General features: G+C 36.3%; 1 protein-coding gene across 1 annotated transcript in view; it reads left to right on the top strand.

Annotated features, from left to right (window-relative positions):
• The window catches only part of jak2a (Janus kinase 2a), a 103,692-nt gene that overhangs the window by 8,435 nt on the left and 80,653 nt on the right, over positions 1-14,604 (top strand). Inside the window, exon 2 of the mRNA XM_061932116.1 lies at positions 6,028-6,266. Coding sequence (XP_061788100.1) covers positions 6,041-6,266 — 226 coding nt within the window. The 5' untranslated portion in view covers positions 6,028-6,040. The remainder of the gene's footprint in view (positions 1-6,027; positions 6,267-14,604) is intronic.

The following is a 14,604-nucleotide window of genomic DNA, read 5'->3' as shown; positions in this document are numbered from 1 at the left end:
AAATGGGTTATACTTGTATAGCGCTTTTCTACCTTCAAGGTACTCATAATAGGCTGCCAGAATGGAAACAGGAAGTATCAATAAACACATCATGGATGCTAATAGGCTGCAAAAATGGAAACAGGAAGTAGCGATAAACACATCATGGATGCTAATAGGCTGCAAGAATGGAAACAGGAAGTAGCAATAAACACATCATGGATGCTAATAATAATGATAAATGGGTTATACTTGTATCGCGCTTTTCTACCTTCAAGGTACTCATAATAGGCTGCAAGAATGGAAACAGGAAGTAGCGATAAACACATCATGGATCCTAATAGGCTGCAAGAATGGAAACAGGAAGTAGCGATAAACACTTCATGGATGCTAATAGGCTGCAAGAATGGAAACAGGAAGTAGCAATAAACATATGGATGCTAATAGGCTGCCAGAATGGAAACAGGAAGTAGCAATAAACATATGGATGCTAATAGGCTGCAAGAATGGAAACAGGAAGTAGCGATAAACACATCATGGATGCTAATAGGCTGCAAGAATGGAAACAGGAAGTAGCGATAAACACATCATGGATGCTAATAATAATGATAAATGGGTTATACTTGTATAGCGCTTTTCTACCTTCAAGGTACTCATAATAGGCTGCAAGAATGGAAACAGGAAGTAGCGATAAACATGTCATGGATGCTAATAGGCTGCCAGAATGGAAACAGGAAGTAGCAATAAACACATCATGGATGCTAATAATAATGATAAATGGGTTTTACTTGTATAGCGCTTTTCTACCTTCAAGGTACTCATAATAGGCTGCAAGAATGGAAACAGGAAGTAGCGATAAACATGTCATGGATGCTAATAGGCTGCAAGAATGGAAACAGGAAGTAGCGATATACACATCATGGATGCTAATAATAATGATAAATGGGTTATACTTGTATAGCGCTTTTCTACCTTCAAGGTACTCATAATAGGCTGCCAGAATGGAAACAGGAAGTAGCGATAAACATGTCATGGATGCTAATAGGCTGCAAGAATGGAAACAGGAAGTAGCAATAAACACATCATAGATGCTAATAGGCTGCCAGAATGGAAACAGGAAGTAGCGATAAACACTTCATGGATGCTAATAGACTGCCAGAATGGAAACAGGAAGTAGCAATAAACATATGGATGCTAATAGGCTGCAAGAATGGAAACAGGAAGTAGCAATAAACACATCATGGATGCTAATAGGCTGCCAGAATGGAAACAGGAAGTAGCGATAAACACTTCATGGATGCTAATAGACTGCAAGAATGGAAACAGGAAGTAGCAATAAACATATGGATGCTAATAGGCTGCAAGAATGGAAACAGGAAGTAGCGATAAACACATCATGGATGCTAATAGGCTGCAAAAATGGAAACAGGAAGTAGCGATAAACACATCATAGATGCTAATTGGCTGCCAGAATGGAAACAGGAAGTAGCAATAAACATATGGATGCTAATAGGCTGCAAGAATGGAAACAGGAAGTAGCAATAAACACATCATGGATGCTAATAGGCTGCCAGAATGGAAACAGGAAGTAGCGATAAACACTTCATGGATGCTAATAGACTGCAAGAATGGAAACAGGAAGTAGCAATAAACATATGGATGCTATTAGGCTGCAAGAATGGAAACAGGAAGTAGCGATAAACACATCATGGATGCTAATAGGCTGCAAGAATGGAAACAGGAAGTAGCGATAAACACATCATGGATGCTAATAGGCTGCCAGAATGGAAACAGGAAGTAGCGATAAACATGTCATGGATGCTAATAGGCTGCAAGAATGGAAACAGGAAGTAGCAATAAACATATGGATGCTAATAGGCTGCAAGAATGGAAACAGGAAGTAGCAATAAACATATGGATGCTAATAGGCTGCCAGAATGGAAACAGGAAGTAGCGATAAACACATCATGGATGCTAATAGGCTGCAAGAATAGAAACAGGAAGTAGCAATAAACACATCATGGATGCTAATAGACTGCAAGAATGGAAACAGGAAGTAGCGATAAACACATCATGGATGCTAATAGGCTGCAAGAATGGAAACAGGAAGTAGCGATAAACACATCATAGATGCTAATAGGCTGCCAGAATGGAAACAGGAAGTAGCAATAAACATATGGATGCTAATAGGCTGCCAGAATGGAAACAGGAAGTAGCAATAAACACATCATGGATGCTAATAGGCTGCCAGAATGGAAACAGGAAGTAGCGATAAACACATCATGGATGCTAATAGGCTGCAAGAATAGAAACAGGAAGTAGCAATAAACACATCATGGATGCTAATAGGCTGCAAGAATGGAAACAGGAAGTAGCGATAAACACATCATGGATGCTAATAGGCTGCCAGAATAGAAACAGGAAGTAGCAATAAACACATCATGGATGCTAAAGGGGGGGAGGGGGGGGGGGGTTGGTGGTAGCGGGGTGTGTATATTGTTGCATCCCGGAAGAGTTAGTGCTGCAAGGGGTTCTGGGTATTTGTTCTGTTGTGTTTATGTTGTGTTACGGTGCGGATGTTCTCCCGAAATGTGTTTGTCATTCTTGTTTGGTGTGGGTTCACAGTGTGGCGCATATCTACCATGAATTGATTTACTTGGACCCCGACTTAAACAAGTGTAAAAACTTATTGGGGTGTTACTATTTAGTGGTCAATTGTACGGAATAGGTACTGTACTGTGCAATCTACTAATAAAAGTTTCAATCAATCAATCAATCAATTTGTAACAGTGTTAAAGTTGTTTATACGGCCACCCTCAGTGTGACCTGTATGGCTGTTGATCAAGTATGCCTTGCATTCACTTATGTGTGTGTAAAAGCGACTGGGCCGGCACGCTGTTTGTATGGAGGAAAAGTGGACGTGACGACAGGTTGTAGAGGACGCTAAAGGCAGTGCCTTTAAGGCACGTCCCCAATAATGTTGTCCGGGTGGAAATCGGGAGAAATTCGGGAGATTGGTTGCCCCGGGAGATTTTCGGGAGGGGCACTGAAATTCGGGAGTCTCCTGGGAAAATCGGGAGGTTGAAACCGATACCGATAATTTCCGATATTACATTTTAAAGCATTTATCGGCCGCTAATGTCGGCAGTCAGATATAATCGGACACGTGTGTGTGTGTGTGTGTGTGTGTGTGTGTGTGTGTGTGTGTGTGTGTGTGTGTGTGTGTGTGTGTGTGTGTGTGTGTGTGTGTGTCAGTGACGTGCAGTCACTAGAGGCAGGTGAGGCCCGCCATCATGGAAAGAAAAAAAAAAAAATTAAATTGTTATATGTATCCTGTGATTATACTATAAAGTTATTTTCCATTTAACTTCACCAGTTTTAGATTATTTTTATTCAAAATCACTGAATTTTCACATTTGCCGTTCAAATACTGAGAAGAGACGGTGCGGTGAACAGCAGCCAGTTGAGGCACGTCACTCAGTGCCTCAACATGGATTCCGGACTCGGCTAACTGCTGGCCTCCTGGGCAGTGAGACTGTATTGCTATATGAACTATATTATACATTTCCATAGTTTAGTTAGCTGAGGTATATAATGTACAGTGTATTTTGTCAACAACTGTATGTGTGTAACGTATTTCTTGTGCTGAGCGATCATAAAACGGCTGCAAAAGACGCACTGGCTGAGGCTCGCCTCCTGCACCCCCGCCGTAGAATTGTTATATCAACTAAAGCCCACACTTAAACTTTCCACGTGCAAGATTGAATCTATTTTAAAAAGTTATTTCATAGGAAGCCAAAAAGTGCAAAAACAATAATGTTGGTGTTGGAGGAGTTGTGAATGACTGCAGGGCCACAACATTAGATACACCTGCAGACTGCAGGTGTATCTAATTCACAACTCCTCCAACACGAACATTATTGTTTTTGCACTTTTTGGCTTCTTATTAAATAACTTTTGTAACCTATTTTATGGGCTTTCCTCTTTGTGATGTTAAGTTCCTGTTATGCGCTGTTATACAGTATATGCCTTGAGCTCTTATTTTGAAGGCGCTAAGAGCGTAAGTGATGTCACGTTGCGGAGGTTTTTGAAAGAAGGTAAATAAAGTGGTCCTCGTGTAAACTGGAGCCTCCGTGTTTGTTATTTTGTAGTTTCATACAGTATAGGCGACATTTATAAACCCTCGGTTACACTTTTTTAAATAGATTCAATCTTGCACGTGGAACATTTTAAGTGAGGGCTTTAGTTGCGGCGCATGGACTTAATTTCTAAGTAAAGGTAAGACCATAATAACGTTTTTTTTTTATTAAATGTGCTTTTTTGTGTGCTACAGTTAGTATGTGTAAAGTTAAAGTGAAGTTAAAGTAGCAATGATTGTCACACACACACTAGGTATAATGAAATTTGTCCTCTGCATTTGACCCATCCCCTTGATCACCCCCTGGGAGGTGAGGGGAGCAGTGGGCAGCAGTGGCGCCACGCCTGGGAATCATTGTTGGTGATTTAACCCCCAATTCCAACCCTTGATGCTGAGTGCCAAGCAGGGAAGAATGCTGGTATGAGCTTTTAAACATAACCCGTTAACTGCTGCCAATCAAATGGTGAATAAGATTTTTCTCATAATATCCACAATGTTCAGTGAGCAGGTTGTGTTTACCTTTGTTAGTTGCATTTTTCTTTTTTTTTTTGCACCATGACTAGGGAAGGTAGTTTGGATTGTGTGGTATAAATGCTGTGCTATTGTTCCAAAGTTATTTCAAGGGTGATTGATCTTATTTACTCACATTGTCCACAAGATGGTAGCGAATATGTGGCGTTCAGAAACTGTTTTGTATTTAAGATGAATTTGAAAGTTTTGTTGAACTGCTGGTGTCTCGCGGGTTCATGCGGGCTGTAGTTTGGACACCCCTGCTATAGCTAATGCTGCAATTTTCAATGCCAACAAAGAAATTGGTTCCAATGTAAGTAAAATAAGGCTACATTTAAAAAAGAAATTGCTAGCTTGATGCTAATATACATTAGCTTTGCTATTGGCATGCTACTGATTAGCATTAGCGATTTTACATGGCGATTTCAACCCCTCCATTTTTATAAATAAAAGTATAACTAAGATGCACATTACAATCAACCAGCTGGTGCATAATAAGTACTGTACTATACAGGGTGCAACAAAAAACATGAAATATTAGAAGTGTGAATCTTTGGGCACCGAACAAATCGATTCCAGATTCAGAATTAATTCTCGATTCAAACTGATTCTCGCAATATATTTGTTATAATAATTATATTGGATTGTTTTTCAAACATGGTACATGTTAGAAAAGATCCTTCTGCTTGCATGGGCCTGGCTTAAAAACATGAGAAAATATCAAAATGACTTGACTTTTTAGTATGTGGCCCTTTGTGGAAAAAGTTTAGGTGCCTTTTGATTTAAAATATTTGAAGCTTTCAAAATAATAATAAAATATACCTAAAATATAAACAGAGTTTAGTTATTTAATCAAACATTGAATAATACTGACTTATGCATGAATTGATTTGTAAATAATAATAAACACAGTTAAATATGTAACTGAACATTAATATTTTTGACCTACTAGGTTTTGCATTTAAACAATCATATTATTATTTTCATTCTTTTCTCACAGGGGGGAAACAACAGTAAAAATGTATTTAAAAAAGAGCAAAAAATGGTATGTAATGAGAAAAAGCTGAAATGTTGTAATAATTAATAATAATATAATTAGTCAGCAATAATACAAAGCCGACACTTTTAAAAAAATTTAAAAAAAAAAATATTTTTATTGAATTTTGCAGACAGTACAGTATGATGGATCATGGCAAGCCGACACTTTTTTTTAGCATTTTTTTTAAAATATCTAAATGGCCTCCGCATACTTGACTTTTTAGTATGTTTGTACACCCCAGAACTAAAGTATCAATATTCGATTAGGGCATAAAGATGTGGTATCGGCGGTATGGATCCGCACATCAACACGGGCTGTGGATGTTAGCTTCTGATGCTAGTAAAGATGTGTCCTCTGACAGGTGCACGCAGCACATGGCTTGTATCCTGCTGAGGAACATGAACACGCCCACTTCCTGCCCGGCGCCGCATCAGGTCGACGGTCCCGCCCCGGACCAGCGCCCCGCAGCCGACCCCAAGCAGAGCGCCACATGCCTGAGCGTCCGCCTGTACCACGCGGGCGGGGCGGAGAGCGTCCTCACCTACCCGCCCGGCGAGTACGTGGCGGAGGAGCTCTGCATCCTGGCGGCCAAAGCGTGCGGTGAGTCTTCCGTAGCGCACACGTGGAGGAGGCGTTCTGAGGGAATCCTAGACAGCAAGTGAACGCAACAGAGGACACAAAATGGCAGAAGTGTGTTTTAATCACGTAAACTAACTCTGTCAGTGCGTCCACTTCCGCTCTTGTGGTCGCCTTTGCTGCGCTACCATCAACTTCCTGTTTAGCTTCTGTCTGCTAAAAACCTGAGAGGACAACTTCCTCCATGCGTGTGTTGATGTGGTGGTGACAGCTCCACTAATGTTACGCAAAATGGACTTTTTAGGACAGTCGTGTCCGTTTGTGCGCCTTCTCTTTCACTTTTCTCACCAAAAACACTCCTTCCTCATGAACATTCAAGATCAACCAATACCATACCCATTATTAGTTGTCAAGAAGCACGATTGTTGCTATTAAAGTTATTTAAACATCAATACCCTATTTTCCATACTATAGAGCGCACTGGTATATAAGCCGCACCCACTCAATTTTAGAAGAAAAAAAGTACTTTTCCACATATAAGCGGCACCGGACTATAAGTGGCAGATATATACTTGTTGTGAAATGACTTATTTACTCAGAAATATTCTGTAAACGTTTATTTACATACCTTGATTGTTTCCAAATAGTGCAGTGGTTCTCAAACTTTTTTTGTCATCCCCCACTTTGGACAAGGGGGAGTTTTCAAGCCCCACCTGCCCCCATCGCCCCAACAGAGCGCTAATGCCAAGCTTTAACATTTTCAAATTTATTGAACATTAAGTTGTATACATTCAAACTCAATAACATAAAATAACATCAAGTTCAATGATAAATAAAATAACTGTGCAGCTGTGGTACAACTTGCATCAAGTTCAATAATAAATAAAATAACTTCCATCAAGTTCAATAATAAATAAAACAAAGTGTTATAATTTGCATCACGTTCATCCATCCATCCATCCATCTTCTTCCGCTTATCCGAGGTCGGGTCGCGGGGGCAGCAGCCTAAGCAGGGAAGCCCAGACTTTCCTCTCCCCAGCCACTTCGTCCAGCTCCTCCCGGGGGATCCCGAGGCGTTCCCAGGCCAGCCGGGAGACATAGTCTTCCCAACGTGTCCTGGGTCTTCCCCGTGGCCTCCTACCGGTCGGACGTGCCCGAAACACCTCCCGAGGGAGGCGTTCGGGTGGCATCCTGACCAGATGCCCGAACCACCTCATCTGGCTCCTCTCAATATGGAGGAGCAGCGGCTTTACTTTGAGCTCCCCCCGGATGACAGAGCTTCTCACCCTATCTCTAAGGGAGAGCCCCGCCACCCGGCGGAGGAAACTCATTTCGGCCGCTTGTACCCGTGATCTTGTCCTTTCGGTCATGACCCAAAGCTCATGACCATAGGTGAGGATGGGAACGTAGATCGACCGGTAAATCGAGAGCTTTGCCTTCTGGCTCAGCTCCTTCTTCACCACAACGGATCGATACAGCGTCCGCATTACTGAAGATGCCGCACCGATCCGCCTGTCGATCTCACGATCCACTCTTCCCTCACTCGTGAACAAGACTCCGAGGTACTTGAACTCCTCCACTTGGGGCAAGATCTCCTCCCCAACCCGGAGATGGCACTCCACCCTTTTCCGGGCGAGAACCATGGACTCGGATTTGGAGGTGCTGATTCCCATCCCAGTCGCTTCACACTCGGCTGCGAACCGATCCAGTGAGAGCTGAAGATCTTGGCCAGATGAAGCCATCAGGACCACATCATCTGCAAAAAGCAGAGACCTAATCCTGCAGCCACCAAACCAGATACCCTCAACGCCCTGACTGCGCCTAGAAATTCTGTCCATAAAGGTTATGAACAGAATCGGTGACAAAGGGCAGCCCTGGCGGAGTCCAACCCTCACTGGAAACGTGTCCGACTTACTGCCGGCAATGCGGACCAAGCTCTGACACCGATTATACAGGGAGCGAACCGCCACAATAAGACAGTCCGTTACCCCATACTCTCTGAGCACTCCCCACAGGACTTCCCGGGGTACACGGTCGAATGCCTTCTCCAAGTCCACAAAGCACATGTAGACTGGTTGGGCAAACTCCCATGCACCCTCAAGGACCCTGCCGAGAGTATAGAGCTGGCGTTCACAGCATCACGTTCAATAATAAAAATAAAAAAAAGTGATATAACTTGCATCAAGTTCAATAATAAATCAAAAAAAGTGTTATAACTTGCATCAAGTTCAATAATAAATCAAAAAAAGTGTTATAACTTGCATCACGTTCAATAATAAATCAAAAAAAGTGTTATAACTTGCATCAAGTTCAATAATAAATCAAATAAAAGTGTTATAACTTGCATCAAGTTCAATAATAAATCAAATAACTTGCATCAAGTTCAATAATAAATCAAAAAAAGTGTTATAACTTGCATCAAGTTCAATAATAAATAAAACAAAAGTGTTATAACTTGCATCAAGTTCAATAATAAATAAAAGAAAAGTGTTATAACTTGCATCAAGTTCAATAATAAATCAAAAAAAGTGTTATAACTTGCATCAAGTTCAATAATAAATCAAATAACTTGCACCAAGTTCAATAATAAATAAAACAAAGTGTTATAATTTGCATCACGTTCAATAATAAATAAAAAAAAGTGATATAACTTGCATCAAGTTCAATAATAAATCAAAAAAAGTGTTATAACTTGCATCAAGTTCAATAATAAATCAAATAAAAGTGTTATAACTTGCATCAAGTTCAATAATAAATCAAAAAAAGTGTTATAACTTGCATCACATTCAATAATAAATCAAAAAAAGTGTTATAACTTGCATCAAGTTCAATAATAAATCAAATAAAAGTGTTATAACTTGCATCAAGTTCAATAATAAATCAAATAACTTGCATCAAGTTCAATAATAAATCAAAAAAAGTGTTATAACTTGCATCAAGTTCAATAATAAATAAAACAAAAGTGTTATAACTTGCATCAAGTTCAATAATAAATAAAAGAAAAGTGTTATAACTTGCATCAAGTTCAATAATAAATCAAAAAAAGTGTTATAACTTGCATCAAGTTCAATAATAAATCAAATAACTTGCACCAAGTTCAATAATAAATAAAACAAAGTGTTATAATTTGCATCACGTTCAATAATAAATAAAAAAAAGTGATATAACTTGCATCAAGTTCAATAATAAATCAAAAAAAGTGTTATAACTTGCATCAAGTTCAATAATAAATCAAAAAAAGTGTTATAACTTGCATCACGTTCAATAATAAATCAAAAAAGTGTTATAACTTGCATCAAGTTCAATAATAAATCAAATAAAAGTGTTATAACTTGCATCAAGTTCAATAATAAATCAAAAAAAGTGTTATAACTTGCATCACATTCAATAATAAATCAAAAAAAGTGTTATAACTTGCATCAAGTTCAATAATAAATCAAATAAAAGTGTTATAACTTGCATCAAGTTCAATAATAAATCAAATAACTTGCATCAAGTTCAATAATAAATCAAAAAAAGTGTTATAACTTGCATCAAGTTCAATAATAAATAAAACAAAAGTGTTATAACTTGCATCAAGTTCAATAATAAATAAAAGAAAAGTGTTATAACTTGCATCAAGTTCAATAATAAATCAAAAAAAGTGTTATAACTTGCATCAAGTTCAATAATAAATCAAATAACTTGCACCAAGTTCAATAATAAATAAAACAAAGTGTTATAATTTGCATCACGTTCAATAATAAATAAAAAAGTGATATAACTTGCATCAAGTTCAATAATAAATCAAAAAAAGTGTTATAACTTGCATCAAGTTCAATAATAAATCAAAAAAAGTGTTATAACTTGCATCACGTTCAATAATAAATCAAAAAAGTGTTATAACTTGCATCAAGTTCAATAATAAATCAAATAAAAGTGTTATAACTTGCATCAAGTTCAATAATAAATCAAAAAAAGTGTTATAACTTGCATCACATTCAATAATAAATCAAAAAAAGTGTTATAACTTGCATCAAGTTCAATAATAAATCAAATAAAAGTGTTATAACTTGCATCAAGTTCAAAAATAAATCAAATAACTTGCATCAAGTTCAATAATAAATCAAAAAAAGTGTTATAACTTGCATCAAGTTCAATAATAAATCAAAAAAAGTGTTATAACTTGCATCAAGTTCAATAATAAATAAAACAAAAGTGTTATAACTTGCATCAAGTTCAATAATAAATAAAAGAAAAGTGTTATAACTTGCATCAAGTTCAATAATAAATCAAAAAAAGTGTTATAACTTGCATCAAGTTCAATAATAAATCAAATAACTTGCACCAAGTTCAATAATAAATAAAACAAAGTGTTATAATTTGCATCACGTTCAATAATAAATAAAAAAAAGTGATATAACTTGCATCAAGTTCAATAATAAATCAAAAAAAGTGTTATAACTTGCATCAAGTTCAATAATAAATCAAAAAAAGTGTTATAACTTGCATCACGTTCAATAATAAATCAAAAAAGTGTTATAACTTGCATCAAGTTCAATAATAAATCAAATAAAAGTGTTATAACTTGCATCAAGTTCAATAATAAATCAAAAAAAGTGTTATAACTTGCATCACATTCAATAATAAATCAAAAAAAGTGTTATAACTTGCATCAAGTTCAATAATAAATCAAATAAAAGTGTTATAACTTGCATCAAGTTCAATAATAAATCAAATAACTTGCATCAAGTTCAATAATAAATCAAAAAAAGTGTTATAACTTGCATCAAGTTCAATAATAAATAAAAGAAAAGTGTTATAACTTGCATCAAGTTCAATAATAAATAAAAGAAAAGTGTTATAACTTGCATCAAGTTCAATAATAAATCAAAAAAAGTGTTATAACTTGCATCAAGTTCAATAATAAATCAAAAAAAGTGTTATAACTTGCATCACATTCAATAATAAATCAAAAAAAGTGTTATAACTTGCATCAAGTTCAATAATAAATCAAATAAAAGTGTTATAACTTGCATCAAGTTCAATAATAAATCAAATAACTTGCATCAAGTTCAATAATAAATCAAAAAAAGTGTTATAACTTGCATCAAGTTCAATAATAAATAAAACAAAAGTGTTATAACTTGCATCAAGTTCAATAATAAATAAAAGAAAAGTGTTATAACTTGCATCAAGTTCAATAATAAATCAAAAAAAGTGTTATAACTTGCATCAAGTTCAATAATAAATCAAATAACTTGCACCAAGTTCAATAATAAATACAATAAAAGTGCCACTTTGCAAAAAAAAAAAAGGAGGAGCTATGCATTTGGCAAGACAGGGCAAGTGACAGCACTTTCCCCCAGGAGAGCCACCTTGCTTCACTGTGAAACAGCACGGCTGTATGATCAGCTCCCATTTCCTCACACATTGCAGAGAACAGTCGCACTTTCAGTGGTCGTGTTTTGATCAAATTTACCGCGCTCACAACATCTGTTAAAACCTCATTGAGTTCGGGGCTGAGCTGCCTTGACGCGAGTGCTTCCCGGTGAATGACACAGTGTGTGCCCGTCACATTTTTGTTTCTCTGCAGGCGCTGGCTCTGGCTCGACGACCTTTGAGGTGCGAGTCACAAATGTATATATTTGTGTAATTGTGGTCCACACATTAGCCTGCTACCCATCCGCGCGGAAGTTTGTTCCGCTTAGCCCCGCCCCCAATAGTTACTGTCTGTCAAACTTTCGCTTGTACCGAGAAATATAAAGCCTACAGTAAAAATAAGTACCGGTAATTTCCATTTATTTATATAGCGGATTTCACAGACAGAATCACAAAGTGATTTACAGTGTGTATAGAAAATGAAAGCATAGTAAAAAAAATAATCTAAGAATATAATAATAAAAATAAAAATTTAAAGTGAAATTTCCTCCCGTTCCTCGCGCCCCACCTGTCATGTCTCTATTCCCCACCAGTGGGGCGCGCCTCACACTTTGAGAAACGCTGGCATAGTGTCTGTGACTCGGCAGTAAAACGGCTGATCAAACAAAACAGAAGTCATCGCATGAATTAATTAGAGTGGACCCCGACTTAAACAAGTTGAAAAACTTATTCGGGTGTTGAGTTGAGTTGAGTTTGAGTTTATTTCAAACTTGCAAGTATACAACATGATACATCACAATCTCCAGTTTCTCTTTTCAACATGTTCGAAAAGGAGTAGGAAGAAGCAGAGGTTATTTAATCCTACCCCTTTTCTTTTACATAACAGTTGCTAAAACTTTTGTTCACTTCCTGTTCTCAATTTATTCACAATATACTCCATAAGTAATCACAATAAAATAAGTAAATAAATAATAATTGGTGAAGTAAGTTAGATTTCATATGTTGAGATAAGTAAGATTATTTTGTGAGTGAAAGAATGAAAGAATGGATGAGTTAAATAAATTCAGAATGTTTATCATGGTTCTTCTTCTTTGTACTTTGTGAACACTTTAACTTTGAAGAGTTTCCTGAAGTGGATCATATTAGTACATTGTTTGATTGCTTTGCTTAATCCATTCCATCATTTAATTCCACATACTGACATACTGAAGGTCTTAAGTGTTGTACGTGCATACAAATGTTTTAAATTACATTTCTCCCTAAGATTATATTTCTCCTCTTTTTTTGAGAAGAATTGTTGTATATTCTTGGGTAGCAGGTTATAGTTTGCTTTGTGTATCATTTTAGCTGTTTGCAAATTCACTATGTCGTAGAATTTCAGAATCTTTGATTCAATAAATAAAGGATTTGTGTGTTCTCTATATCCAACATGATGTATTATTCTAACTGATCTTTTTTGTAACACCGTTAATGAATGAAGTGTACTTTTGTAATTATTTCCCCATATTTCTGCACAATAACTCAGATATGGTAACACTAGTGAGCAGTAGAGAATATGAAGTGATTTTTTGTCTAGAACATGTTTTGCTTTATTCATTATTGACGTGTTTCTTGCTACTTTATGTTGTATATTTTTTACGTGAGATTTCCAGTTCAATTTATCATCAATCATTATACCTAGAAATTTGGTTTCATTTACTCTTTCAATTTCTATTCCGTCTATTTGTATTTGTGTTTGACTTTCTCTTCTACTGTTACCAAATAGCATTATTTTAGTTTTACTGAGATTCAACGATAGTCTGTTTTTGTCAAACCATCTTTTTAATTTGTTAATTTCTTCTGTTATTATTTGTAGTATCTTCTGTGTGTTCTCTCCTGAACAAAACGCTGTTGTATCATCCGCAAATAATACTAACTTTAAATCTTTTGTTACTTTACAAATGTCATTTATATATAGATTGAATAATTTAGGTCGTAGTATTGATCCCTGAGGTACACCACAGGATATATTTAACGTTGTAGAGGTGTGTTCGCCTACCTTCACGTATTGTTTCCTGTTCATTAGATAACTTCTTATCCAGTTTAAGACTAATCCTCTGATGCCATATCGTTCTAGTTTTTTGATTAAAATATTGTGATTAATTGTGTCAAATGCTTTAGTTAGATCCATAAAAACTGCTGCCGCACATATTTTATTATCTATAGCATTGGTAATTTCTTCTGTAATTTCAATTAAAGCCATCGAAGTTGAAACATTAGCTCTGTATCCATATTGATTTTCTTCGAGTATTCTATTTTTATTTATGAAACTCTCTAATCTGTTATTGAACAGTTTTTCAATGATTTTAGAAAATTGTGGAAGTAAGGAAACAGGTCTATAGTTTGTAAATTGATGTTTGTCGCCCGTCTTGTAAATTGGTGCAACTTTAGCTATTTTCATTTTGTTTGGAAATATACCTGTTTGAAATGATAGGTTACTAATATACATTAATGGTCCTGAGATCTCTTCAATAACCTTTTTTTATCGTTTCCATATCAATTTCATTACAATCAGTTGAAGTCTTGGATTTACATTTTTTCACGATTGTAACTATTTCCTCCTGTGTTACTATTTAGTGGTCAATTGTACAGAATATGTACTGTACTGTGCAATCTACTAATAAAAGTTTCAATCAATCAATCAAGCTAGCTCTCCAATCAGCTAAACAGACTCAATAACTCCACGGTGACGTTTTGGTGAATTTACTGAGGAATTTGTGAAAGTGAAACAATACAAAAAGAATGCCATTGTAAGTTAATAATACTAACACACAGACACTTGTAAACGTGTTAGCATATTAGCTAAGGCTAACGATGCGAGCTTGATTACATTACGATACCATGTACAAATATGCATGAAAACACTCCTCATCACACATGGGACACTTTAGTAAGTAAGAACTGTTTTAGTTATATTGTAAAACTACCAAATGTTGCTTGGAGAAGTCCGTACGAGTAGAAA

Source organism: Nerophis lumbriciformis, linkage group LG39, assembly GCF_033978685.3.
Source record: "Nerophis lumbriciformis linkage group LG39, RoL_Nlum_v2.1, whole genome shotgun sequence".
Lineage (NCBI taxonomy): Eukaryota > Metazoa > Chordata > Actinopteri > Syngnathiformes > Syngnathidae > Nerophis > Nerophis lumbriciformis.
Note: the sequence above shows the minus strand (reverse complement) of the source record. Positions and strands in the feature narration are given on the sequence as shown.